This window comes from Lynx canadensis, chromosome E2 (assembly GCF_007474595.2).
Source record: "Lynx canadensis isolate LIC74 chromosome E2, mLynCan4.pri.v2, whole genome shotgun sequence".
Taxonomy (NCBI): Eukaryota; Metazoa; Chordata; class Mammalia; order Carnivora; family Felidae; genus Lynx; species Lynx canadensis.
In genome coordinates, this window is record NC_044317.1 from 1,976,104 (window position 1) to 2,002,976 (window position 26,873).

A 26,873-nucleotide genomic window follows, 5' to 3' on the forward strand; every position below is an offset into this window, starting at 1 on the left:
GCAGAAAATGGAAGTGTACATCTTTCCCTATGGGGCCTGTAACTGATGATCCTTTCCTCTTGATGATTCTTCTATTGGGGCCTATAACTGAGAATTCTTCCTGTAACTGACCTTGAGTGGTGTGGCTCCCCCGTCTAGCCTCCCCACTCCATTTTAGTGAGGTTTCCTTTTATTAATTTTCACAGATCCAAGGCAATTTCTTTCTTTTTTTTTTTTTTTATTTATTTTTGGGACAGAGAGAGACAGAGCATGAACGGGGGAGGGGCAGAGAGAGAGGGAGACACAGAATCGGAAACAGGCTCCAGGCTCCGAGCCATCAGCCCAGAGCCTGACGCGGGGCTCGAACTCCCGGACCGCGAGATCGTGACCTGGCTGAAGTCGGAGGCCTAACCGACTGCGCCACCCAGGCGCCCCCCAAGGTAATTTCTTTGAGGCTGATCCCTGTAGCAGTTCACTTGCACAATAAGCAACGAGATCATTTCTTGACTTATGCTTTCTTTTTGCCAAATACTTGCTTGCTTTTGTCATTAATTTGCTCTATTTCCTTGATCACGAGCCCAAAAGATGACATTTCCTTTTCTCTAAATTTATTTATTTTGAGGTGGGGAGGGGAAGAGAGAGAGAGAGAGAGAGAGAGAGAGAGAGAGAGAGAGAGAGAGAATGAATGAATCCCATGCAGGCTCTGAGCTGTCAGCACAGAGCCAGACATGGGGCTGGAACTCATGAACCCTGAGAGCATGACCTGAGCAGAAATCAAGAGTCAGATGCTTAATGGACTGAGCCACGTAGGAGCCCCAAAGATGGAATTTTCTAAGTAATGGTAAGAATTTTCACTGAACCCTGTCCAAGCCATAGTATTCCATGCCCTACAAATAAATTTCCCATTTATACGGGTATTTCAGTCCAATCCTAGAGCACAATTTCCTAGCAGGCAGTTTCAGTTTCTCAGGCTTGCTGAGCTGACTGCTCTTGGAGGGGGATCATCAGCCCTCCCCCACGGCTGAAGCAGCAAGTCCTCTATCGCGGGACATCTGAGGAAACTCGGTGGACAGCGGATGGCAGGACGTGTTTCCTCGTTCAGCACGAGATCCTCAGCACCTAACCCCGTGCGGGAGGAGGGACTGTCTTCCCTGGAAATCCTTGCAAATGTATGAACATTTGCCTGGGGAGGGAAGTCGAAGCAATAATTAAACCCGCAAAAGGGTCCGTCCGAGGTTAGGAGCAAAATGTGGCTCCCGTCCCGAGTCACCCAACCGGGTCACTCTGCGAGGCTAAGTAATTTGGCCGCATCCAGTAAACACTCGCAGCCCACCTCAGCTCGCTCGGCGGGGCCCCAGGGGGAGGGCAGGCGGGGCCTCCCACGGCCGGGCCGGCAGCTTTCCACCCACGCGCCCCCCAGCCCCAGGGCGCCCAGCCCGTCCCCAGAGCCCCAGCGCCCGGGCTCCGGGAGTTTCGGCCGCCGGCCGGAAGCACGCGCGTAGCGCGCCGGAAGTGACGCTTCCCCGCGCCCGCCCCCCGCGGGGCGCGTATTTCCGGTGCGCCGCGCCGCGCCACGCTGTGCTTCGCTGCCCGCCCCTCTGGGAGTCCTGGTTCCACCTCGGACCGGCGCGATGGGCAAGAAGGGCAAGAAGGAGAAGAAGGGCCGCGGGGCGGAGAAGACGGCCGCCAAGATGGAGAAGAAGGTGTCCAAGCGCTCGCGGAAGGAGGAGGTGAGCGGGGCCGGCGGCCAGGCCCGGCGCCTTCTCCACGCGAGCCACCCGCCCCCTCCGTGCGGGTCCCGTCGGGCTTCCCTCGGCCGGGAGGCGGGAGGACCTGGCGAGGGCCTCCGCTTCTGAGCCTTGCTCTTCTTCCTTAAAAGTAGGGTGCATGCCCCTCACAGCCGCCCGTAGCCGTGAGCGTCAGTGGGAGCAAGTGCAACTGTGGGGATTCCAGAACGGTTGTTGGCAACAGTGTTGCCTTTTTTCTCCCGCTCTCTACTTCTCTCTCTCTCTCTCTCTCTCTCTCTCTTTCTCTCTCTCGCTCTCTCCTTTCTTTCTCTCTCCCTCTGGCCTCTCGCTGTATCTCCCTCTGTCTCCGCGCCTCCGGGTCTGCGAATGGATCAGTACTGAACTTAGCGTTGAGTATTCTGCTTTCCGTCGGCGGTTGCACATGGACTTCCCGACCTGGGTGATCTACGGTGGTTAGTGACAGTTTGCCGTGTGCCAGGTGCTCTGCTGCCTGGGCTCCGGTCCTCCCAACCGAGTGAGGCAGGCAGCTTTGGCATGCCCACCTGACAGTTAGGAAATCAGCAGCTGACAAGTTCCAGAGCTGGGAAGCAGCACGGGGCTGTAATCTGACCAGATGTTCCCATTCCAGGGCTCTTAAACCACGTTGCCCTTTTTCTTCCTGAGCCTTTCACGTCTCTGCTCTCTCCTCTGTCAGACAGTGGGATTGGGCTTTGATGCTCTCAGGCTCTTCACCGGTTAAGTCCTTGGGCCCTGCATCCACAGGTCCGGGTCTGAATCTCATCTCTGCCACAACGAGCCGGAAGACCTCAGAGGAGCATGGCCTGCCTGCTTAGTGTCTGTGCCTCAGTTTCTCGCGCGTGAAGTAGGGCTAGTGGCCGCGTGTGCCTGGGTAGGGTTGTGCACAGAAAGACAGTTAGTTTTGGGGGAATCTTTAGACCGGTGCTTGGCACGTAGTGGGCACTCGGTAACTGTTAACAGGTGTTCACTCATCGTCACACCTCTCTGCAGTGCCCAGTACTTAGATGGCGGTAGCAGCGGCTCCCCCGTGCAGAGAACCTGTCGGGCCTGGGGCCTGGGACTCTGCATGTTGCCTCCACTCATCCTCACAACTGACCTTCAGGATCACTGGTCATCTGATTAGGTCAGGCCCACAGAGGATAACCTCCCTTTCTTAAAGCCAGCTGTGTCATATAACGTAACCTCATGAGAGTGCGTCCCGTCCTTTCCTGGCGGGGGACTGAGGGGGGATCTTGGGGACAGCTTGGAATTCTGCCTGCCACAGAACTCGTGTCTCACATACCCGGTGGACAACTCCACTTGGGTGTTACGCAGATTCCTCCCCCTTCCACGCTGTCGGTATTGAAGCCCTGCTGCCTCCAGGAAGATAGTTTCTCAGGTGAATGACATTGGACCAGGAGCCCTGAAGTGATTGTGACGCCCAACACCCCCTTCTCCACCCAGGTCTCTGTAAAGTTCCGGCGGGTCGGTCGTCTTGCGTAGCTAACACACAGCGGTTTTGCGTTAGGGTTGTAGCCTTTAGGCCACTGCTCACATAAAGTGGCAGGATAATGGGTGTTTTCGTGGGCCGCGTGAGGGTGAGACTTGGTAGAACCCCTCTGAATCCTAATTTGTCCTCGCGGAGAAAATTGGAAGGTGCCACGTGCAGTTACACACCGGAAGGCCTGTCTTGGAAAAACTCCCCAGCTGCACGAAGACGGGTACAAATGTGGCGCTAGGAGTATTGTTTGTGAAGACAGAACGTTGGCATTGGCCCAGGCGTTGAGCAGCACGGTGGGTAGAGACGCCGGACGGAGTCGGAGCTCTGCCACGGCGGAAGTGAAGGGATTCAGCCTATCAGGCTGTGGCAGTGTTGAGCAGAACGGCAGGTTGCAAGAGAATACGCAGTACGACGTCAGTGGCGTGGAGGAATAACATGGGTCACTTAGGGAGATGTTTGTGTGGTGAAAGTATAAAGAAGGGCTCGATAGTAAGGCGCCCTCTGTTCCAGGTAGTGGCCGCTTCCTGGGGGCCCAGGGGTGCGCGGTGGGGAGGCGGAGGGCTGCAGGTGGCTGTTCAGGCCAAGGACTGTGGCGTTCTGACGAAAGGAGCTGAGAGAAAGCCCTTGGAGCTTAGAGGGAGGAGGTGGGGTGGGAAATGAAATGGGCAGAATGGTCTGGAAGTGTGTTTTTTTTTTTTTTTAATTTTTCTTTTTCGTTAACGCTTATTCACTTTTTGAGAGACAGAGACAGAGTGTGAGCAGGGCAGGGGGCAGAGAGAGAGGGAGACACAGAATTGGAAGCAGGCTCCAGGCTCTGAGCTGTGAGCACAGAGCCTGACGTGGGATTCGAACCCACGAACCGTGAGATCATGACTTGAGCTGAAGTCGGACGCTTAACCGACTGAGTCACCCACACGCCCCTGGAAGTGTGTTTAAGCGCAGGAAGGACATCTGCCTACATTGCGGGATGAGGGCTGTGGGATGGGGAGGGAGAGAAGCATGAAAGGAGGCGGGGACACATCTCAGATCCCAGCACAAGCAAGGTGAGGACAGTGAGCTTTCAAGAAGAGACAAGGACAGAAGGTAACTTTCCCCTGACACACTGGGGGTGTGCAGTCACTAGTGAATGCAGGGATGCAGACTCTGGACTGGGAGGAGGAAGACCAGGTTCCAGGGCCGCCCAGCTGTGCAGGTCAGTTGGCACCTTGACTTCTAAGTCTGTTTCTGCAGTTGTGAAAATAAACCCAGATTGGCTGCAGGTGATAGTTGCAGAACCCCCGCGTGCAGGCGCCGTTCTGAACAGACTGACTGGTCTTACTTGGAGCTTATCTTTATTATGTTGGTGGAAAGGAGGAGGAAACAAATAAATGAGCGAGGGAAGTCTCAGAGCCTGCTGTGCAGACAGCGGAGCGTGCTGGCGGGCGGCCCCGGCCTGGCTTTCTGAGAAGCGGTGGAAAGTGCTGGCAGGAAGTCAGGGCCGGCTTGTCTGAATGGAGGGGGGGCCCTCTGTGCGGGGTGTGAGGGTGTGAGGTGGGGTGCTGTGTGCAGCGTGCGTGCATCTAAGTATACTTGCGAGAAAACCGCCTCTAAGGTCGAGCTCTGAGTACTTTTGCAAATGTCAGATTCTGTGTCTTTAAAATGGGAGGAACACATTCATATTCTCAGATGTGACTGGCCCCTGGTCAGGTCAGACAGTGGGAAAGGTGACCCAGGCCTGACGGGCGCCTGGGGGGCTCAGTCGGTTGAGCATCCGACTCTTGATTTAGGCTCAGGTCATGATCTCACAGTTGTGAGATCGAGCCCCGTGTGTCTCCCTCTCTGCCTGCCTCTCTCTCTCTCTCTCTCTCTCTCTCCCTCCCCCCTTCCCCCCCTCTCTCCCCCCTCTCCCCCCCTCTCCCCCTCTCTCCCCCCTCTCTCCCCTCTCTCTCCCTCTCTCTCCCCTCTCTTCCTCCCTCTCCCTCCCTCTCTCTCCCTCCCTCTCTCTCCCTCCCTCTCTCTCCTCCTCTCTCCCTCTCCCTCCCTCCCTCTCCCCTCTCTCCCCCTCCCTCCCTCCCCTCCCTCTCTCTCCCTCCCTCTCTCCCTCCCTCTCTCCCTCCTCTCTCCCTCCCTCTCCCTCCCTCTCTCTCCCTCTCTCCCTCCCTCTCTCTCCCTCCTCTCTCTCCCTCCCTCTCCCTCCTCCCTCTCTCTCCCTCCCCTCCCTCTCTCCCTCCCTCTCTCTCCCTCCCTCCCTCTCCCTCCCTCCCTCTCCCTCCCTCCCTCTCTCCCTCTCTCTCTCTCCCTCTCTCTCCCTCCCTCCCCCTCCCTCTCCCTCCCTCCCTCTCTCTCTCCCTCCCTCTCTCTCTCTCTCTCTCCCCCTCTCTCTCTCTCTCTCCTCTTCGGCTGCTCTCCTCTCAATACCTCTCTATCGTCTCTTCGTCCTCCGCTCTCCTCCTCCCTCTCTCTCCCTCTCTCTCCCTCCCTCCCCTCCCTCCCTCTCTCTCCCCCCTCTCCCTCCCTCTCCTCCCTCCCTCTCTCTCCCTCCCTCTCCTCCCCTCTTCCCCTCTCTCCCTCCCCTCTCCCCCCCTCTCTCCTCCCCTCTCCCCCCTCTCTCCTCCCTCTCCCCCCTCCCCCCTCTCCCCTCTCCCCCCTCTTCCCCCCCTCCTCCCCCCTCTTCCCCCTCCCTCTCTCTCTCCCTCCCTCTCTCTCTCCCGTCCGTCTCTCCCTCCCTCCTCTCTCTCTCCCTCTCCCTCCTCCCTCTCTCTCTCCCTCCCTCTCCCTCCCTCTCTCTCCCCCTCTCCCCCCCCTCCCTGTCTCTCTCTCTCTCTCTCTCAAAATAAATAAGCATTAAGAGGAGTTTAAGAGCATGTCTCAGGTGTGACTGCTTGTCTGCCTTTAGGAAGACCTGGAAGCTCTCCTCGCGCACTTCCAGGCCCTGGACGCCACCAAGACTCAGGTCGTGGAGACACCGTGCCCCCCGCCTTCTCCAAGGTAAGTGAGCCAGGGCTCTTCGTTCTGGCTTCTGACGGTTTGCGTACATTGGACGAGCACTTTAAGTTGGCGCCATGTTGGGGTGCCAGGGTGGCTCCGTCTGCTAAGCGTCCGACTTCGGCTCAGGTCGTGATCTCACGGTTTGTGGGTTCGAGCCCCGCGTCGGGCTCTGCGCTGTCCTCGTGGAGTCCACCCAGGATCCTCTGTCTCCCTCTCTGCCCCTCCCCCGCTTGCGCCCTCTCAAAAATAAACGTTTAAGAAAATAAGTAAAGTGGCAGCGTGCTGTCATGAATAACCAGGCACGTGGGACGTTTTCATCATGAAAACCCATTCCCGTTCCGGATAAGCTCCCACACAACGGTTTTTGACTTTTCTTCTGAAGAACGGGACTGAGGCTCTTCTGCCCGGTTGTCACAAGCAACATGAAGCTGGGTCCCCCAGCTCAGCTGCTCGGTGGGACCGTGCCGTTTGAGAGCTCTCACGGACTAGAGTGTCACCCCAGTGAGCTCTCCGGTTCTTAAAACGTTTCAAAGCTGTGTGTCACAGGCACAGACCTCCACATCCATCTTCTGTTGCTGTTTGTTCCTGACGGCGAGTGGGACTTTCGGACGTCAATGTGTGTACGTCGTTTTGAAACAATCTGTGAATTACGTGAGGGACTCCGGTCTCGTAGGGTTTCAGGTACCTCTCGGATGAGCCGGGATGAGCGGGCTTTGGTTTTCCTCTGACTTCTTCCTCTTCTGTGCCAATCCCTGTCCCCCCGCGTCCGAATTCGGGTTGTGTTATGATTTGATTCAGGGGTCCGCTCGCTGCCGACAGAGTAGGGGGAAAACATTGCCTGCGTTGAGCTGGGAACCGGGAAAGGCCAGGTGACCCTAGAAAAGGTCCCGCCTTCTTCAGAGAAGGGGAGAGGTGCGTTAACGTCACAAGCACCTGAGACTGGTTGAGAAATGATTTGTTTGCTTTCCGTCAGGATCAAAACTACCCTTCCTCGCGCCATGGTTGCAGTTGAGATGAGTTTTACCGGGGCTGTCGTCGGCCTGAGAGTGGAGGCCTGGGGGCCAGCTCTTCCGGAAGGGAGGCGCAGGTGACGGCTCTGACGCTTAGATCCCACCTGCCTGGGACACGGGGTTTAGTCCTCGGCTCCTCCGAGGTGGGGGGACAGCGCGCCCGGCCCCGAGCAGAGCGGCGTGACGCAGACAGCTACCCAGCAGCCCCCAGGGTTGCGGGTTGTTCCTGTCTTCGCGTGAGAAACGACGTTAGGAGTCCGGCTCGCTTTCCCGCGTATCGGCACGTTCCACGTGTGGTAGACGTGCGTTTTCCTTTGAATCGTTAAAGCAGAGGAGTCCTGGGAGCCCAAGGCTTCGTGTGCACAGCACCCGGGGGGAAGCCACTTTGAACGTGGATGGATTTTCGTCCCCCTTTTGCTGACACTTTCAAACTTTTCCTCAAGTGATGTCGTCCCAAGAGCCGGGCTTAATGTTAGGATGTCATTTGGAATATTAGTGCTTCCCTGGTCCGCTGGGAACACTTTCTGGCAGAAGGGAGTGGTGCTTGGAGCTGAGATAGGAGGTCTTCCGGTCGGTAACCCTAGCGGCTTGTCACCTCTTCCTTCTCCATCGTGTTCTGGGAAACACCGTGCAAACTACGGAGTTTCGTGAGCGCGTGTGCCCGCAGGGGTTGGCCGTGCTGTAGTTTAAGGGGGAAGGAAGGGCCATACACTCCTTTCCCTCAGAGCCGCAGGGCTCTGGACGCAGGCCCCAGGAGGCGGACGCGGCCCTGTGACACTCCGGGCCTGCCCTGGGTGCTCTTTCCTGGGGGTGCTTGTTACTTTTCCACAGGGAAACATTTTTTTTTTTTTTAAGTTTGAGAGAGAGAGTGTGAGAGCTAGAATCTCAAGCAGGCTCCGTGCTGTCGGCGCAGAGCCTGACTTGGGCCCCGGTCGCACAAAGCGTGAGATCACGACCTGGGCCAAGCTCAAGAATTGGACGCTCAGCCACTGAGCCCCCCGGGCGCCCCCACCACAGAAAAGCGTAGTAGGTTAAGTGAAGAAAAGATTCTGCGTTAAAGAGCTTTGGGAAAAGCCGGTTTCCTTTTGAGATTAAAAAAAAATCGTAGTGAAAGATATCTAATGTGAAAGTTTCCATTTCCACCATTTTCAGCTCTACAGCTCACTGGGGTGACTTCCGTTCACGGTGCTGTGCAATAATCCATTTCCGGAAATTTCCATCACCCCCGATGGGAGCACTGGACCTGTTAGCAGTCACTCCCGTCCCCCTCCTCTCTGCCCACGGTGGCCTCCACTTTCTGGTTTTTTGGTTTGCCTGTCCTGGGTGTTTCATACAAGTGCAGTCAGTCTGTCCCTGTGTGTCTGGCTTTTCTCGCTCACTTAGCACAACGTCCTCGAGGCCCATCCACGCTGTAGCGGGAATCTGAGCTGCTTTCCTTTCAGAGAGCAGTAGCGTTCGGTTACGTGGAGGCACAGCGTTGTGTGTGTCCGGTCAGCTCGTGACAGACCCTGCCATTGTTCGCACCTCCTGGCTGTCGTGAGCGATCCTGTGTGAACGTCGCCATACAGGGGTCTGGGTGAGCCTGTTCTCGGTCTTCTTGGGCACATACCAAGGGGCGGAGTTGCTGGGTCCTGTGGTGATTTCGTGTTTAATTGTGAGGCCGTTTGCCACAGCAGTAGCACTATTTTAACACTGGTTTCTTTCCTGCAAACTTTCTCAGCGTCTAAAATGTTTTGTGGACAGTAAATCCCCGAGGGAAGATAGAGTTGCCTCATTTCTCCAACTTATTTGACCTTGAAACCTTTGTTTTCCTTGATGAACTCCTTCGGAATTAGGTTGCAGTACGCGCCCCGGGGACCCCGCTCGTGGGGATTTTGAGAGAAGTATTTTCCGCTGATGGTTCGTCCTGTCCTCTCACCCCCATCACTGTCCTTCAGTACTTCCTTTTTTTTTTTTTTTTTTTTTTTAAATTTTTTTTTTTCAACGTTTATTTATTTTTGGGACAGAGAGAGACAGAGCATGAACGGGGGAGGGGCAGAGAGAGAGGGAGACACAGCGTCGGAAACAGGCTCCAGGCTCCGAGCCATCAGCCCAGAGCCCGACGCGGGGCTCGAACTCACGGACCGTGAGATCGTGACCTGGCTGAAGTCGGACGCTTAACCGACTGCGCCACCCAGGCGCCCCTTTTTTTTTTTTTTTTTTTTTTAAATTTTTTTTTTTCAACGTTTATTTATTTTTGGGACAGAGAGAGAGACAGAGCATGAACGGGCGAGGGGCAGAGAGAGAGGGGGACACAGCATCGGAAGCAGGCTCCGGGCTCCGAGCCACCAGCCCAGAGCCCGACGCGGGGCTCGAACTCCCGGACCGCGAGATCGTGACCTGGCTGAGGTCGGACGCTTAACCGGCTGCGCCACCCAGGCGCCCCTGTCCTTCAGTACTTCCTTTTTTTTTTTTTTTTTTTTTTTTTAAATTTTTTTTTCCCAACGTTTTTTTATTTTTGGGACAGAGAGAGAGACAGAGCATGAACGGGCGAGGGGCAGAGAGAGAGGGGGACACAGAATCGGAAGCAGGCTCCGGGCTCCGAGCCACCAGCCCAGAGCCCGACGCGGGGCTCGAACTCCCGGACCGCGAGATCGTGACCTGGCTGAGGTCGGACGCTTCACCGGCTGCGCCACCCAGGCGCCCCTGTCCTTCAGTACTTCCTTTTTTTTTTTTTTTTTTTTTTAAATTTTTTTTTCCCAACGTTTTTTTATTTTTGGGACAGAGAGAGAGACAGAGCATGAACGGGCGAGGGGCAGAGAGAGAGGGGGACACAGAATCGGAAGCAGGCTCCGGGCTCCGAGCCACCAGCCCAGAGCCCGACGCGGGGCTCGAACTCCCGGACCGCGAGATCGTGACCTGGCTGAGGTCGGACGCTTAACCGGCTGCGCCACCCAGGCGCCCCTGTCCTTCAGTACTTCCTTTTTTTTTTTTTTTTTTTTAATTTTTTTTTTCCAACCGTTTTTTTTTTTTTGGGACAGAGAGAGAGACAGAGCATGAACGGGCGAGGGGCAGAGAGGGAGGGGGACACAGAATCGGAAACAGGCTCCGGGCTCCGAGCCACCAGCCCAGAGCCCGACGCGGGGCTCGAACTCCCGGACCGCGAGATCGTGACCTGGCTGGGGTCGGACGCTTCACCGGCTGCGCCCCCCCGGCGCCCCTGTCCTTCAGTACTTCCTTTTTTTTTTTTTTTTTTTTTTTTTTTTTTTTAAATTTTTTTTTCCCAACGTTTTTTTATTTTTGGGACAGAGAGAGAGACAGAGCATGAACGGGCGAGGGGCAGAGAGAGAGGGGGACACAGAATCGGAAGCAGGCTCCGGGCTCCGAGCCACCAGCCCAGAGCCCGACGCGGGGCTCGAACTCCCGGACCGCGAGATCGTGACCTGGCTGAGGTCGGACGCTTCACCGGCTGCGCCACCCAGGCGCCCCTGTCCTTCAGTACTTCCTTTTTTTTTTTTTTTTTTTTTTTTTTAAATTTTTTTTTTCCCAACGTTTTTTTATTTTTGGGACAGAGAGAGAGACAGAGCATGAACGGGCGAGGGGCAGAGAGAGAGGGGGACACAGAATCGGAAGCAGGCTCCGGGCTCCGAGCCACCAGCCCAGAGCCCGACGCGGGGCTCGAACTCCCGGACCGCGAGATCGTGACCTGGCTGAGGTCGGACGCTTAACCGGCTGCGCCACCCAGGCGCCCCTGTCCTTCAGTACTTCCTTTTTTTTTTTTTTTTTTTTTTTTAAATTTTTTTTTCCCAACGTTTTTTTATTTTTGGGACAGAGAGAGAGACAGAGCATGAACGGGCGAGGGGCAGAGAGAGAGGGGGACACAGAATCGGAAGCAGGCTCCGGGCTCCGAGCCACCAGCCCAGAGCCCGACGCGGGGCTCGAACTCCCGGACCGCGAGATCGTGACCTGGCTGAGGTCGGACGCTTCACCGGCTGCGCCACCCAGGCGCCCCTGTCCTTCAGTACTTCCTTTTTTTTTTTTTTTTTTTTTTTTTTTTTTTTTTATTTTTTTTTTCCCAACGTTTTTTTTATTTTTGGGACAGAGAGAGAGACAGAGCATGAACGGGTGAGGGGCAGAGAGAGAGGGGGACACAGCATCGGAAGCAGGCTCCGGGCTCCGAGCCACCAGCCCAGAGCCCGACGCGGGGCTCGAACTCCCGGACCGCGAGATCGTGACCTGGCTGAGGTCGGACGCTTCACCGGCTGCGCCACCCAGGCGCCCCTGTCCTTCAGTACTTCCTTTTTTTTTTTTTTTTTTTTTTTAAATTTTTTTTTCCCAACGTTTTTTTATTTTTGGGACAGAGAGAGAGACAGAGCATGAACGGGCGAGGGGCAGAGAGAGAGGGGGACACAGAATCGGAAACGGGCTCCAGGCTCTGAGCCGTCAGCCCAGAGCCCGACGCGGGGCTCGAACTCCCGGACCGCGAGATCGTGACCTGGCTGAGGTCGGACGCTTCACCGGCTGCGCCACCCAGGCGCCCCTGTCCTTCAGTACTTCCTTTTTTTTTTTTTTTTTTTTTTTTAAATTTTTTTTTCCCAACGTTTTTTTATTTTATTTTTGGGACAGAGAGAGACAGAGCATGAACGGGGGAGGGGCAGAGAGAGAGGGGGACACAGAATCGGAAGCAGGCTCCGGGCTCCGAGCCACCAGCCCAGAGCCCGACGCGGGGCTCGAACTCCCGGACCGCGAGATCGTGACCTGGCTGAGGTCGGACGCTTCACCGGCTGCGCCACCCAGGCGCCCCTGTCCTTCAGTACTTCCTTTTTAAATTTTTTTTTCCCAACGTTTTTTTATTTTTGGGACAGAGAGAGAGACAGAGCATGAACGGGCGAGGGGCAGAGAGAGAGGGGGACACAGAATCGGAAGCAGGCTCCGGGCTCCGAGCCACCAGCCCAGAGCCCGACGCGGGGCTCGAACTCCCGGACCGCGAGATCGTGACCTGGCTGAGGTCGGACGCTTCACCGGCTGCGCCACCCAGGCGCCCCTGTCCTTCAGTACTTCCTTTTTTTTTTTTTTTTTTTTTTTTTTTTAAATTTTTTTTTCCCAACGTTTTTTTATTTTATTTTTGGGACAGAGAGAGAGACAGAGCATGAACGGGCGAGGGGCAGAGAGAGAGGGGGACACAGAATCGGAAACGGGCTCCAGGCTCTGAGCCGTCAGCCCAGAGCCCGACGCGGGGCTCGAACTCCCGGACCGCGAGATCGTGACCTGGCTGAGGTCGGACGCTTCACCGGCTGCGCCACCCAGGCGCCCCTGTCCTTCAGTACTTCCTTTTTTTTTTTTTTTTTTTTTTTTTTTTTTTTTTTTTTTTAATTTTTTTTTCCCAACGTTTTTTTATTTTATTTTTGGGACAGAGAGAGACAGAGCATGAACGGGGGAGGGGCAGAGAGAGAGGGGGACACAGAATCGGAAGCAGGCTCCGGGCTCCGAGCCACCAGCCCAGAGCCCGACGCGGGGCTCGAACTCCCGGACCGCGAGATCGTGACCTGGCTGAGGTCGGACGCTTCACCGGCTGCGCCACCCAGGCGCCCCTGTCCTTCAGTACTTCCTACTGAGATGGTCTGGGGTGTTTACAGATTCCTTACTGCTGCTCCTTTGTAACATAAGCACAAAGTTACTGACATTTTAAATTTTTTTAATGTTTTAATTTGTTTTTGAGAGAGAGACAGAGACACAGCTAACAGGGCAGGGGCAGAGAGAGGGAGGGTGAGAGAGAATCCCAAGCAGGCTCCACACTGTCAGCACGGAGCCCATTGTGAGTCTCAAACCGAAAAGCTGTGAGATCATGAGCTGAGCTGAAATCAAGAGTTGGACGTCTAATGGACTGAGCCATCCAGGAGCCCCTTATTTGTATTTTTTTAGGTGGAAGGAGATACTGTATTGAAATGCTCAAACACTGGACTTTTTAGAACGGTTCTGATTGTGATTCAAGGGCATAGACCCTTACAGTGTAGGTCTGCTCTGGAAATTTGGGCACTGAGGCGGGAGCTCCTAGACTTCTCACTGCCTGATGGTCTTCAGCCAAGTGCTATGTGAGTCACACAGGTCCAGGGCTGTCCTGGGAGACTGGCGTCGTGGCCGTGAGGTGGCATTTAAGGGTTGGGGCCTTAGCTTCCATTCAGATTGCCGGGCTTCTCTTCTACGGGAGTTCGGGGAGGCGATAAAGGCCTCTGATGGGAAGGGAGGCGGGCTCTCAGCGGGGCTCTGCGTGGCCGGATTGTGCACTGACCGGCCCCTGCTTCTGTCTCGTGTAGGTTGCACGCCTCCTTGTCTGCGCATCCTGACAGAGATGAATTAATCCTTTTCGGAGGTGAATATTTCGATGGCCAAAAAGTAAAGTATATATTTTTTTTCTTTTCCCCTCAAATTTCCATGGGTCTCATTTTGAGCAAAATTGATTTAAAGCAGCGATATCAAACACGCACCGGTCCCGCCTCATGACCTTACAGGGCTGGCACGTGACCTTGTCCTGGACCAGCCACCAGGACCCTCTAGTGACCTCTAGGGTCACTCCTCGTATTGCCTGCTTGAGCTAGACAGGCACCCTGCTCGCTCGGGCTGACGTTCGTGCCCGTGAGGCGTTTCCAGGGTTGTTTCCTACCCCTACCAGTGGGGTAGGAAAGTGCTCGTAAATTGTAGAGCTAATTTTCATTTCTGAGCGGGCCAAAAAGACCTGTATTTCAGAGTTGAGTATAAACAGTTAGAAAAGCACGAGTTCCCCTTCCCTCCGTGCTGAGGACCCCTGTGAGTCTGACTTAACCTGTTCATCTTCCACTCTGAATTTTCATGCATTTTAAAAACCAGGCTTGACTTGAAGAGAAAGACAACTTGGGAGCAGCAAGGGATCTTGGTATCTTAGGCCCTAGTAGGGATGATGGGAAGTCTTTTTCTTTGTCATTATCCCGAAGGCTCCCAGGGGACCAGCCCCAGGCCTCCTGCATCGGTGTGATTTGCATGGCTTTACGAAACCCGTTTCTCGGGGACAGCTAGTGATCGAGATCTCATGTTCCACCTACCGTCGCTTGTGTCGAGGCATCCTTCGTGACACTAAATCCCTCTTCTTTTTCGCAGACGTCTGTGTATAATGAACTCTACACCTACAATATCAGGAAGGACGCCTGGACCAAAGTGGAGATCCCCAATCCGCCCCCGAGGCGCTGTGCTCACCAGGTATGTCGGCATCGACCGTCAGCTCTCCCTCCTTCCCTGGGAGGGCCCTGTTACGTGCTTGGAGAGTTTGTACGTGACAGGCCGCCCGGCACGGAGAGGCCGGGACCTGCACAGGGTCCTCGCTGGCCGTTCCTAACTTGGACTCGTGCCTGAGCTGCTTCCCTCACGATACGGGGCTGGACGCCTTCTGCAGGCAGCCTGAAGGTCGTGTGAAGAAATCCAGGCAAAGATGCCTAGTGCCGTGCTTGGCGTGTAGCGGCCACTTGGCGAAACGCCCTCCGTTCGAGCGAGAGGCTCCCGTGGGCCCAAGTCCTGGTGGCGAGAGAGAGGGATTCCTCAGGAGAAGCGGAACGTTCAGGTGGTTGTTGGGGGACCAGATGGGTCGTAGCCAGAGGCAGCTAAGGCTAATGAAGTCAGCGTGCTGTCGGCTAGTTTCTGCTCACCCTAGGGGGCCTCCAGGTGCTGTGACTCCACGGGGACAGACTCTCGGTCTTGCTCGTTATCATAGCCCCGTGCTCTGAGCAGCGTCAGGGCGCAAAAAACAATTTGGGCGACACTTTTCCGGCGTGGAGAAGGATGCTCGTGTGAGTCTGCCGTGGTGAGAGTGAACCCCGTGCACGGGATGTGGGGGTCCCTTCTCTGGTTCTTGGCTCACAGGGAGCCTGCTGACCTGGGATTGAGTTGGGAGGAGGGCCTGCCTGCTGGGACTGCACCATCATCTTGTGCACGTAGAGACTTGAGGGCGTTTGGACTGGTGTGTCTTGTGAAAAGAAGAATGTCCTTGGAGGGTTCACGGTCAGATCTCAGTAAGCTTGGGTTTTAGTATGTAACGGAGCTTGAGGAGTTTGATGCGTTCGCCGGAGCTGCCCCAGTTCCTGAGAATGTGCCAGGCCTCCAGGCCACGGAGGAGTCCTGTCCTGTCCCGGCCGTGGTCTCCCCAAGCCCCCAGCCCTCCCAGATGGCTCATCGGATTCCTGCACCCCAAGAGCACTCACGTTCTGATGGAGCGGTCCCATGCATGCCATGTCACGTGATGCGGGCTCGGGCTTCTTTGGAGTGTCTTTTATTTTTAAATTATTTTATTTTATTTTTATTTTTTAATTTTTGTTTATATTTTTTTCAAGTTTATTTTTGAGACACAGAGAGACAGAGCATGAACGGGGGAGGGGCAGAGAGAGAGAGGGAGACACAGAATCTGAAACAGGCTCCAGGCTCTGAACTGAGCCACCCAGGTGCCCCTAGGGAGTTTATTTTCTTACCCATTTTACTCACAGTTACTAACTGTGTCCTTGAAGAATTAGGGTCGCGAAAGTCTTTGAGACGTTTAAATTCAGTTATTTTGCGAGGGTGCTCAGCAGGTTCTGATTCGTATGCCTTCCTTAGGAGGGATTAATACTATCCTTGTAGTTAAGGTTAGTTTGCTGTTTTCTCTGAATTTCACAACGAATCAGCAACGGGAAACAGAAAATTTGTTGTAAGGTCTTTTGCCTAAGGTTCCTGATAGTCCAAATTCTACTACATTAAATTCTGAGACATAGAACTTTCCTTCTGGAGCACCTGGGTGGCTTAGTTGGTTGAGCATCTGACCCTTGATTTCGGCTCAGGTCATGCTCCCAGGGTCGTGGGACCCAGGGTCTCCCTCCCTGTCTCCTCCTCTTCCCCTCTCCCCCTCTCCCCCTCTCTGACACCCTCCCCTCTCCTCTGTCTCCTACCTACCCTCCCTCTCTGCCACCCTCCCTCTCTCCCCCTCTTTCCCACCCTCGCCTCCCCCTCTCCCCTTCTCTCTCACCCTTTCTCCCTCCCTCTCCCCCTCTTTCCCACCCTTGCCTCCCCTCTCCCCTTCTCCCACCCTCTCTCTCCCTCCCTCTTTCCCCTGCTCATGCTGTCTCTCTTTCTCAAATTAAAAAAACAACAACAAAAAACCAAAACTTTTTACAGACTAATTTAACATGTCGGAAGTCACATTTTTTTATCTTCTCTTTAACTGGGACTAAGAGAGTAGAAACGGAAGCTTATACGTACACCATTCTTTCTTTTCTTCTAGATTCTGGAGTTTTGGGGGGTGAGGTTTATTTTAGTGTGTAATTGGAGAGTTTAAATGGCTTTCTAAGAGAATGCAGCCGAGTGAGGGAGAGGGAAGGGCTGTAGCGCCTGCTGAACGTGTGGCCGGATGTGTGCGGGCTTCAGCTGCTCCGTTTCCCCGGAGAGAGAAGGGAGTGTCCACACCCCTCCGCCTGGACCCTTAAGGACGCCGCCACCCTCGGGAGTGCGCCGTGGAGAAGTGGGGGAGGGTGACGAGGACGCGGCAGTTGTGACATCATGTCTCCTTGATGGTTTCTCCCGAAGTAGTAACTAAGTCAAATGCATGTGAGACCAAAGGCATTCTCTCCTAAAACAGAGAACGGCTTGTGGTTGGATACTCGTTACCCGTGTTCTCACTGGCCTGGTGCATTAACGAGCAGGAGTGGGCTACACAGAAGGGTTGGTCTATAGAAAATGCCCCCACAGTATCCGCGATGGTCCATGTGAGCTGCAGAAAGTGTTAGCCTCCATCTAAATAATGGCTGCACTCCGGCCCGTCTGAGCAGGCGTTCAGGGGTCCTGGACTGCTCCCCCAGGAAATACGAGGCGTCTTTTACGCTCCAGGCACCCTCTGGGGCTCGGATATGGCGACCAAAGAGACAAATTTGCTTTTCCCGAAGACGTCCCGTGGTTTGTGTCTTCTCTGGTCCTGATGGCATCATGCGCCTCTAGGACTCAGCTTTCACGAAGCTGAAGCATGATGCTGGTGTCCGGTCCATTTCGAGTCTGTTAGTTTGGATTCCGATGGTTTTTTTTTTTTTTTTTTTTTGGCATTTGGAGGGAGACTGGGGAAACATGACTTTCTTCCAGTTAATGCAACAACAAATAGACCCAAGTGCCTGGGAGGCACACGGCCTTGTGGGACAGGTCAGAAAGTGGTGCTGTCCTGCCTCGTCCGCGCGGTCACCGGGCGGGGCTTTGTCTTCGTGAGGTGCGGTTGTCCATTTCAACGGTTATTCAAAGCCACTGTGTGTACGTGTCCGTGTGTGTGAATATACATAAGCTTAAAGTTGTTTTATCATGGAAACTGGTCTGGATCACCCGGCAGAAGAACCAAGTGGCTCTCGGAGATCTCGGAAGGACGGAGGTTTATTTTACACTGGTGGGCTCAGAGAAGAGATCATTCTCCAGAGATCTGAGCACTGAATGCAGGCGGGAAGGGTAATGTATAGCGTCCTCTTCCGCATTCGTGACGGCTTTTGCACGCGTGCGGCAAACAGGGCAGGAAGAACCCAGAAGAGGAGTCTCTCTAAGCTGGGAATTAGAGCTTTAGTCCCATCGGCCATCTTACGGTGCAGAACTTTACTTATTTTCCCAGCAGTAGTATTTTGGCGCCTGAGGCAAGCAGGGTGGGAACAAGAATCTGGAAGGGCAGTCTTCAGGCGGGGACTGAAATTCCCTTATCAGTCCTGCTGGCCATCATATAACAGATTTTTCCCTAACAGTTTGAACTTTATTGCTCTATATCCCAGATATAAAAATAATCACTCAGGGGGGCACCTGTGTGGCTCTGCTGGTTAAGTGGCCGACTTAGGCCCGGGTCCTGATCTCATGGTTCATGAGTTCGAGCCCCATGTCGGGCTCTGTGCTGACAGCTCGGAGCCTGGAGCCTTCTTCTGATTCTCTGTCTCCCTCTCCCTCTGCCCCTCCCCCCCACTCATGCTCTGTCTCTTTCTCAAAAATAAGTAAACATTAAAAAACACAAAAATTTTGGGGGGGCGCCTGGGTGGCTCAGTGGGTTAAGTATCTGACTTCGGCTCAGGTTGTGATCTCACAGTTGGTGGGTTCGAGCCCTGCATCGGGCTCTGTGCTGACAGCTCGGAGCCTAGAGCCTGCTTCCGGCCTCCACCCCGGTGACCTCGCTCCCCTGTCCCGTCCAGCCAGGCCTCTCCTGTGAGCTGTCAGGTAGTCGAGCTCCTGCCTTGATGTCTTCTCCAGGAAGAGTCCTTACCTTAAGATACCTATCATAGGAAGTAATTTCATTCGTGCTTAGACTTTTAAAAAAGTAAATTTTGGGGGCACCTGGAGGGTTCAGTCGGTTGAGTGTCCGACTTTGGCTCAGGTCATGATCTCAGTGGTTCGTGAGTCCCAGCCCTACATCGGGTTCACTGCTGTCAAAGCACAGCCTACTTTGGATCCTCTGTCCCCCTCTCTCTGCCTCTCCCCTGCTTATGTGTGCTCACTCTCTCAAAAATAAACATTTGAATTAAAAAAAAGAAAAAAGAAGAAGGTAAACTCTCTGAGACCTCTTTATTGGGCCTGAACCTATTATTTTTGTGTAATGTTTTCAGGGGAGTGTGCATTTTGCAGGTATCTTTTAGGAAATACTTTTCTTTTTCCTTACGCCGCAGGACATCTTAGAGCTACTGTGTGTTTATTCTGAGATCAGTGACCTTGATAAAAATACATTTTTGGAGGAAATTTAGTATGGGTCAGTAACCTGGCCTAGATCCCTTCCTTACTGCGTTCCCTTCCATTCGCTTAACAGCTACAAAATAGAATCCGAAACAGACTCCAGGCTCCGAGCTGTCAGCACAGAGCCCGACGCGGGGCTCAAACCCACCAACCGCGAGATCACGACCCAAGCCAAAGTCGGTTGCCTAACCGACTAAGCCATCCAGGGGACCCGAAGCAACTAGACTTTTTTTTTTTTTTTTTTTTGCAACTAGACTTTTAAAACCTACCTTATCGAAGGTGTGTTTTTATAGTGGCGTGTGACTTCCTTGCTGTGCGTTTTGACACATGCCTGCAAACTAGCTTCCACAGACACGACTGGTAAGAGGCTTTCCTTTACGCACCATCAGTAATGCTGCACAACAGCGCCTCCGGATGTGCAGTCCATGTGCTGCTTTTGCAGAAGGGGAAAAGATGAATTTATTTTACCCTAAATTCCATTTTCTTCATCTTCAGGGGTGGCAAGTAAAGGGAGATTTGTTTAATCCTGTATTTTCTTAAGAACCTAAAAAAAGCAGTTTAGTAGGAAGTGCAGATGTGATTTATCATAATTTATCTTTAACTGATAGATTTTAAAGGCTTCTCTCCGGGATACTGGTTTGTGTTGCTGTGGATCCGAGGTGCTGAGCCCTGGGTACAGAGCCCCGGGTGGTAGCTGACATTGCCGTGAGCAGTGCACTTGTGACTTACCCTTTGCTTGATTTCTTTGACTTGAATTTCCTAATTTTATTGGATGACTGGGCTTGTGTTTGGTGGTCAAAGTGCCTTCCGATCTTTAAAAGATGGCCCTGGTTTGAAGTTGGTAGGAAAGTAATTTGCCTAGTGCTTCTCATTTAGCAGTTTTGAAATCATTCTTGTAGTTATTTATTTTTTTTGAGAGAGAGAAAAGAAGGAGCTCATGTGCACAAGTGGAGGAGGGGCGCAGAGGATCCGAAGCAGGCTCTGCTCTGACAGCAGAGAGCCCGACACGGGGCACGATTCCATGAACTTTGAGATCGTGACCTGAGCCAAAGTCAGATGCTCAACTGACTGAGCCACCCGGGCGCCCCTTTTCTTAAAAGAAGGTAGAAAAAGTTCTTGGTGACTCAGAAATCTCAACACGAGATCCCATACAGGAGTTGTGTTTAGTTCAAGTAGATCTGTATCGTCTTTCCTGTTTTCTTGACGTTGGGTTCCTTGATTTTCTTTTTTTCTCAATTTATACATTGTCTAAATGTACATTTTTTTCCTTTTTTAAAATGTTTATTTCGTGAGAGAGAGAGAGAGCATGAGCTGGGGAAAGGGCAGAGAGAGAGGGAGAAAGAGCATCCCAAGCAGGTTCTGTGCTGTCAGCACAGAGCCCTATGCAGGGCTCCTTCCCATGAACTGTAAGATCATGACCTGAGTCGAGGTCAGGAGTCTGATGCTCAACCGACTGAGTTAGGCGCCCAGGCGGTTGTTACTTTCTAATTGCTGTATTTGTCCGTTACGTCTCATGTGGTTATCGATGTGGCGGTCGATGGCTTTGATGTTGCTGTTTTCTACTATCCCATCTGTTCTGTATTCCTTTTTCTCTCTTTCCTGCTGCTCTTGGGTTGATTGTATTTTAAGATGCCTTTTTCATCTTCTCTCTTGGCTTATTTGTTGCTCTTTCTTTCTGCCTTGTTTCCATGGTTGCTCTAGGGTTGCACTTACATCGTCTCCCTTCCAGCGACCTTGTGCCCCTCCTCATAAACTGTCAGAACCATACAGGAGAACATCCACATTTTCTCCTTCTGTCCTTTGTGCTATTGTCCCCACGATACAACGTGATTGGTTTTGCTTTAAGCAGCTATTACGTAAAGAAGTCTTAAAAGGAGAGAGAAAAATATCTCCTGTTGATGTACGAATTGACCGTTTCTGGGACACTTCGTTCCTCTGTGTTTTCACTCGCTAAGGTTCTCCTTCAGCCTAAAACTTGGTTTACTGTTTCTTGAAGTGCAGGTCGGCTGGCATCAGCTTTTTTCCATCTTTTTTTCTAAGTGAAAATGTCTTCATTTTACAGGATATTTTTGCTAGATACACAGTTCTAGACTGACAGCGCTTCAAAGCTGTTCCGTTTTCTGGCTTACATTGCTCTAACGAGAGGTTAGTGGTCGTTTTCATCTTTGTTCTGCTATATGTGACGGGTCTGTTTTCCCCTGTAAGGCTGCTTAAATGATTTTCTGTTTACCTTTGGCGTTTTAGCAGTTTGATTTTGAGGCACCTGCTCATTTTTCGGGAATCCAGTTATGTGTATGTTAGACTGTTTCATATCGTCCAGCAGGCAAGGAGTCTTTACTTCTTTCTCCTCCTCCTCCTCCTCCTCCTTCTTCTTCTTCCAGTCTTTTTTGTGTTTGGCTTCATTTTGGAAGTTTCTGTTGCCCGTTACGGTAGATGTGCTGTGTACCTGTTTACTTCTTGTTTTACCAGTGCTGTTTCTGACACACTGAGTTGTTAAGGTCTGATTGCTGTTCTCCCGTCTAGTTATCACATTCATATTTTCCTTTAAATCTTCGGGCATATTTATAACTCTTCTCCAGTCCTCATGTGCTAGCTCTCTCATCTCAGTTCTGGGTCTCTTTCTGCCGACCTTCTGATGGGGCACATCTTCCCCCTAGCAGCGTACGGTTAGGTGCCGGTCGGGTGGTGCTCCTGGCCGTCAGCAGCACCTGGCTAGATTTGTGACTGCTGCCTGTTGGATTTTGTTCTCTTCTCTCAGTGAATGATGAGTTTTGTCCTTGCAGGTGGTTCAGTCACTTGCAGATCATTGGGATCCTTTTGAGGCTTTCCCTTGGGATGGCTTAGCTCTAGGGTGTGGTCTTTCTGGGGTCTCCACTGAATGCCCTGGGTGTTCAGTGACACCTTCCACTCGGTCTAGTTGGAACTTGCTGGTCTCTGCACCAGCGCAACCTGGCTCTGGTGGGTGCTGACCCCGCCCCCGTGGTCTGGCCCCGCCCCCTGTGCAGCAGAGTGCTGAAAGGCTCCGGCAGGACTCCTGACTCCTGCGTGGATGGATGTCCAGGGTGCGCACTCTCCATATCCTGCCCTGGCAAATTCTAACAGTCCTCAGCCAGTGTCCCTGAACTCTGGCCTCTGTCTCCTCAGCTCGGTAAGGCCACCTGCTCCGTTGGGCTCCTTTCTCTGCATCAGGTGCAGGAACCGCCTCCAGCATTGAAGGGCCCACCCCACCCGTGCTCCTCCTGTTGTCCGATGGTAGTTGCTTCACGGATCCTGTCCGGTTTTGTCCGTGTTGGCAGAGGGAGGACAAGAGTGCGGCAGGGGTTCCCTCCTGCTCACAAGTGCGGGTTTTATGCCTATCTCCTTAGGGTTAGCCTTCTCTTGACTAATATGTTAACTTTTCTCTAGGCGTTCACGGTCGCTGGGGAGTAGGTCAGATGAAGCTCAAGGTCGCTGACCGTGGACCCACCTTCCTACCGTCGAGGGGGTTCTCCCTGGGCCAGGCCTGCTGCTGCAGTGGAGTTGGGGGTGGGTTGTGGATGGTGAGCTCCTCCTCAGTCGTTGTCTCCTTCCTGGGGAGTGACTTTTTAAAAAAATTTTTTATGCACGAGCGGGGGAGGGGCAGAGAGAGGGGGAGACACAGAGTCCGAAGCAGCTCCAAGCTCAGAGCTGTCAGCACAGAGCCCGACGCGGGGCTCGAATTCACAAACCGCGAGATCATGACCTGAGCTGAAGTCGGACACTCCGAAGTCGGAGCCACCCAGGCTCCCGAGTGACTTCGTTTTTATTTTTTTATTTTTTTTAAATTCTTTTAATGTTTTTTATTTTATTTTATTTTTGAGACAGAGAGAGAGCATGAGCAGGGGAGGGGCATTGAGAGGGGGAGACACAGAATCTGGAGTGGGCTCCAGGCTCTGAGCTGTCAGCACAGAGCCCGACATGGAGCTCGAACTCACAGACTGTGAGATCATGACCTGAGCTGAAGTCGGACGCTCAATGGACTGAGCCACCCAGGCGCCTCGTGACTTTGTTTTTAAAGAAAGCTTCCCAAAACTGATTACGTAAATAGTAAGTATTCATTGTCAAAAAAATGACAAGAATTAAAAAGGGAAGTAAGTCCATTGTCCATTCTTCCAGAACTATTTCATATATTTGTATCTCTAAACACGTCCTTCTTCTTCTTGTACGTTGGTATTTCTTATTAGCTGGAATGTACACAAATCCGTGCGAGTGCACGTGTGCGCGTGCGCGCGTGTGTGTGTGTACAATGGCCTTCTGTAACGTGATGTCTCAGGACCCCATCGTATTGCGTAGCTTGACTGTACCACCTGACCTCACTAAACTCCAAAAATCATCACATCTGCTTTCATGCCGTGAAATGATCAGTTTGTTTCCCGTAGACGGACTGGTGTTTTAGAGTGACGGGAAACTGACCTGTCCCGAGAGGGGAGGATCTGTGCAGAGACAGTGCATTCAAAACTGGTTACTAATGGGAGGTGGAGAGGGCCGTGCCGCCCTAATATGCCACCGGGACCCTCCAGCTAGTCTAGGCAGGAGTGGCATCGGTGACGGAGCCACGTCCTGCCGTGTCCTAAGTGCCGGGCAGGGCCGAGAGCCCGCACTGCAGCGGAAGCCCTGGGGTGCTCAGAGGACAGTGCTTCCTGAGAACTGTGCGACCCACCCAGCGTGCACTCTTTCATGGAGGTTTGTGAGGGCCGGAAGCGCCTGCCCGGGTGCCCCCACCCCACCCACCTCCTGCCGCTGCGGTGACCGCTTCTGAGCTCTCTGGCCAGAGGACCCCTGTCGTGTTCCCGTCTCCCGCCCCCTGGCGTGAAGGACACGCCTGTGTTGTCTGCTTCGTTGCCTGGCACCCGTGGCTGGTGATCCCAGGGTGGGCCAGCGCGGCATCTGGTCTGTGCCGGCTGTTGCCCGAGTGAGCACCGCAGCCCGGGTTTGCGGGATGCTTGCAGAGGTTTTCGCTGTGGGGTCTGCCCCCTCAGACACGCGGTTTTCGGGTCGCCGTAGCACCGGCCAGATGGCGACTGTCCACGAAACGGTACCGTCGGCTGGGGGGTGTGTGTCACGGAGCGGGATGTCACGGGAGGCGGACTTGCAGCCGCCGGGCGGCCTGTGAGGTGTGTGGCTGTGGTGGGGGTGGGTTCAGGCGACCGTGAACCACACGGCCGGTTCCCGTGTGTCCTCTGAGCCCTGGGTCTTCAGCCAGATCCCGGGCCAGGCATTCTGCAGTGGGGTCCAGGCGCAGAGCCTGCGTGTCCTCAGGGTGACGAGGTGGGCGGGCTCTGGGGTTCTGGGCGGTGGTTCCGCTTCGATTTGCGTCGCCCTTCAGTCCGCACTGACGCTCCTGTTTGGAGAAGAGTTCTTCTGCTTCCCCAAAATATCCAGCCCGAAGCTCCAGAGCCCTGGGCTAGATAGTCTAGAAATTGCCTTTGGAACCCTCCAAATCCACGTCTCTTGTATTTGCATCTGTAAAGGTCTTTTTATGTGGAGTAGCATTCTCTCCTGTTTTGGCTTTCTGAAATCCGTTTCCTTACACGGTACTTTGCCTTTTCGGGAAAGGCCTTTTTAATCACGTGCTTTGACTTGCTTTTTCCCCTCTGGTGGGGGGGTCTAGCACGGCGATCCCCGGTCTGGCGTCCAGAGCGTTGTCCTCACCCCCTGGAGATCGGCCTCAGTGGTGGCGGGGAATTCTACCGCGTGCTCGCTTTGGGAGCCCCCAGGACGGCTTGGAAAAGTCGTGTGTTTTCGTGCTTGTGTTTCTGGGGTGCTGGCTGTTCTTGCTTCATTTTCTTTTTCTTTTTTCTTTCTTTGAAGTTTATTTATTTATCTTGAAAGACAGACGGCACGAATGGGGAAGGGACAGAGAGAGGGAGAGACAAAGAATGCCACGTGGGCTCTGCGCTGGCACATCTCACGACGTGGGGCTCGAACCCGTGAACCGTTGAGATCGTGACCTGAGCCGAAACCAAGAGTCGGACACTTACCCGACCGAGCCCCCCAGGCGCCCCTCTTGCTTCATTTTCATTCAGTGAGCGAGGAACCTCGGGTAGTGATGTGAGCCCCGGAGCTCCCGTCCTCGCTCGCCTCCGCCTCACGTGGGCCCGTTGGTTCACGAGATGTCCCCGTGGACCGTTGTTCTGAGAGCTCGGATACCCTGCTAGGCCCCGCGATACTCCGAAGTGTGCTCACGTCGGCCTGAGAAGCTTCGCGTTGCTAGGTGCCTGGTCGGCACACTCCCTCCTTTCCTGCGCCCGCTGGCGTGAGCTTGCCAGGGCTCCTGGGCGTGCGGCCCAAGGGCACTTCCCTGCTTTTGCTTGCCGTTACTGTCGTGCTTACGTCTTTTATTTTTAACACTTTTTTTTTAACGTTTATTTATTTTTGAGACCGAGAGAGAGCATGAAAGGGGGGAGGGTCAGAGAGAGAGGGAGACACAGAATCAGAAGCAGGCTCCAGGCTCCGAGCCGTCAGCACAGAGCCCGACGCGGGGCTCGAACTCGTGAACCACAAGATCGTGACCTGAGCCGAAGTCGGACGCTCAACCGACTGAGCCACCCAGGCGCCCCTGTGCTTACGTCTTTTAAAGATGAGCGTGTAAACGTTACATACCACATGTGTGTTAGTGCGGTGTCAGGCGTGCGTGCCAGATAGCCAGGGAAGGGATTAACGAGGACAGCCATTTATACATACAAATACGTTAATATTTAATAAAAAGGAAGCCCTCTGTCAGTTTGTGTTAGATCTGACGTAAGCTTCTGACATAATTTTGTCCATTTTAACGAGATGCGAGGTCATCTAGATATGTTTTGCAACCTAGGAGTCTGTGGAAGCTTATTTGCCGGATGCAGGAGGTTTGAGGAATTTCCCCCTCAGACGCAAGGGAAGGTGGTGGCCGAGTGCGGGCGCCGGCCGCGGCTGCCGGGTGCACTGCTCTGGTGGACCTCGCGGACGCGGAACCGGCCCTGACCTCTGCCTTCTTCCCGCAGGCTGTGGTGGTGCCCCAAGGTGGGGGTCAGCTGTGGATCTTCGGAGGGGAGTTTGCCTCTCCCGACGGAGAGCAGTTCTACCACTACAAGGATCTCTGGGTCCTGCATTTGGCCACCAAGACTTGGGAGCAAGTAAGGTAAGGTGCCGGGTGATGGGCCCGACCTCTGGCCTTGGCCGCTGTCCTGTGCCGGCGTTCCGCGTGCGCAGTGACGCGGTCAGATCCCCGGGCTCCGCAGAGCACGATGTCAGAGCGCCGGGAGACCAGCCCCGCGGTCACCGAAGCGAAGGCAGAGCTTGTCTTTCCTCTCGCTCCTTCTCAACAGCTGCCCGGCGCCGGACTCTGTTGAGGGTGTTGCGGGGGCCAGCGCCGCGTCCCTGCTTGCCGTCCCGTCCGCCCTCGGCGGCACCTGCATGTGTCATTTGGGGCGCAGCTCTCGTCCTGGGCCGTCGGAGGCAGCTCTGGGTTTCAGCTTGCTGCTGTTTCCCCCAAGGGCGTGCTCTGTCTGGGTCAGGTTGACATAGCAGAGCTGGAAAGAGGAGAGGAAAGCTGGCAGAGCCTTCCTGATGTTCTCAATATCCCAGGCTCTGCCGTCGTCGGTGCTTGATTTCTGCCCCCGTCGGTGACGATGACGACGTGAGTGTCACGTCGTACTGCACGTTCTCCGCTGGTCAGAGCTGGAGCTGCACGTCACCAGAATGACAGCGGAACGACGTGGAAAGTAGTGTTAGTTGGCTTTATCCTTCGGGGGTGCACGTGCCCAGTTGCCGGGGCCGCGCACAGCCCAGGTGCGGGGTTCTGTCTCCGCTGTCAGAGCAGCAGACCGGAGCTTCCTCAGCGGCCGGGGCAGGCGCCGGATTGCAGGGTTCGGGCGTGGGGCCGCACCCTTCTCGGGTCCTAGGCCCAAGGGAGGGTCTGTCACTCTGTCACTCTGGAGGCTGTGCTCACTCATGTGATGATGAGCCTCC

General features: G+C 54.0%; 1 protein-coding gene across 6 annotated transcripts in view; it reads left to right on the forward strand.

The window, feature by feature from the left end:
• The first annotated feature begins 1,558 nt into the window (after positions 1–1,558).
• The window catches only part of KLHDC4 (kelch domain containing 4), a 54,005-nt gene continuing 28,690 nt past the window's right edge, over positions 1,559–26,873 (forward strand). The window contains exons 1-5 of one of the 6 annotated variants that reach the window (XM_030298858.1): positions 1,559–1,709; positions 6,101–6,192; positions 13,496–13,574; positions 14,313–14,411; positions 25,907–26,043. In XM_030298858.1, coding sequence (XP_030154718.1) covers positions 1,611–1,709; positions 6,101–6,192; positions 13,496–13,574; positions 14,313–14,411; positions 25,907–26,043 — 506 coding nt within the window. In that variant the 5' untranslated portion in view covers positions 1,559–1,610. Of the gene's footprint in view, positions 1,710–6,100; positions 6,193–13,493; positions 13,580–14,312; positions 14,412–25,906; positions 26,044–26,873 lie in introns of those variants that run through there. The other 5 variants (XM_030298859.1, XM_030298861.1, XM_030298863.1 and 2 more) reach the window with 5 other exon arrangements.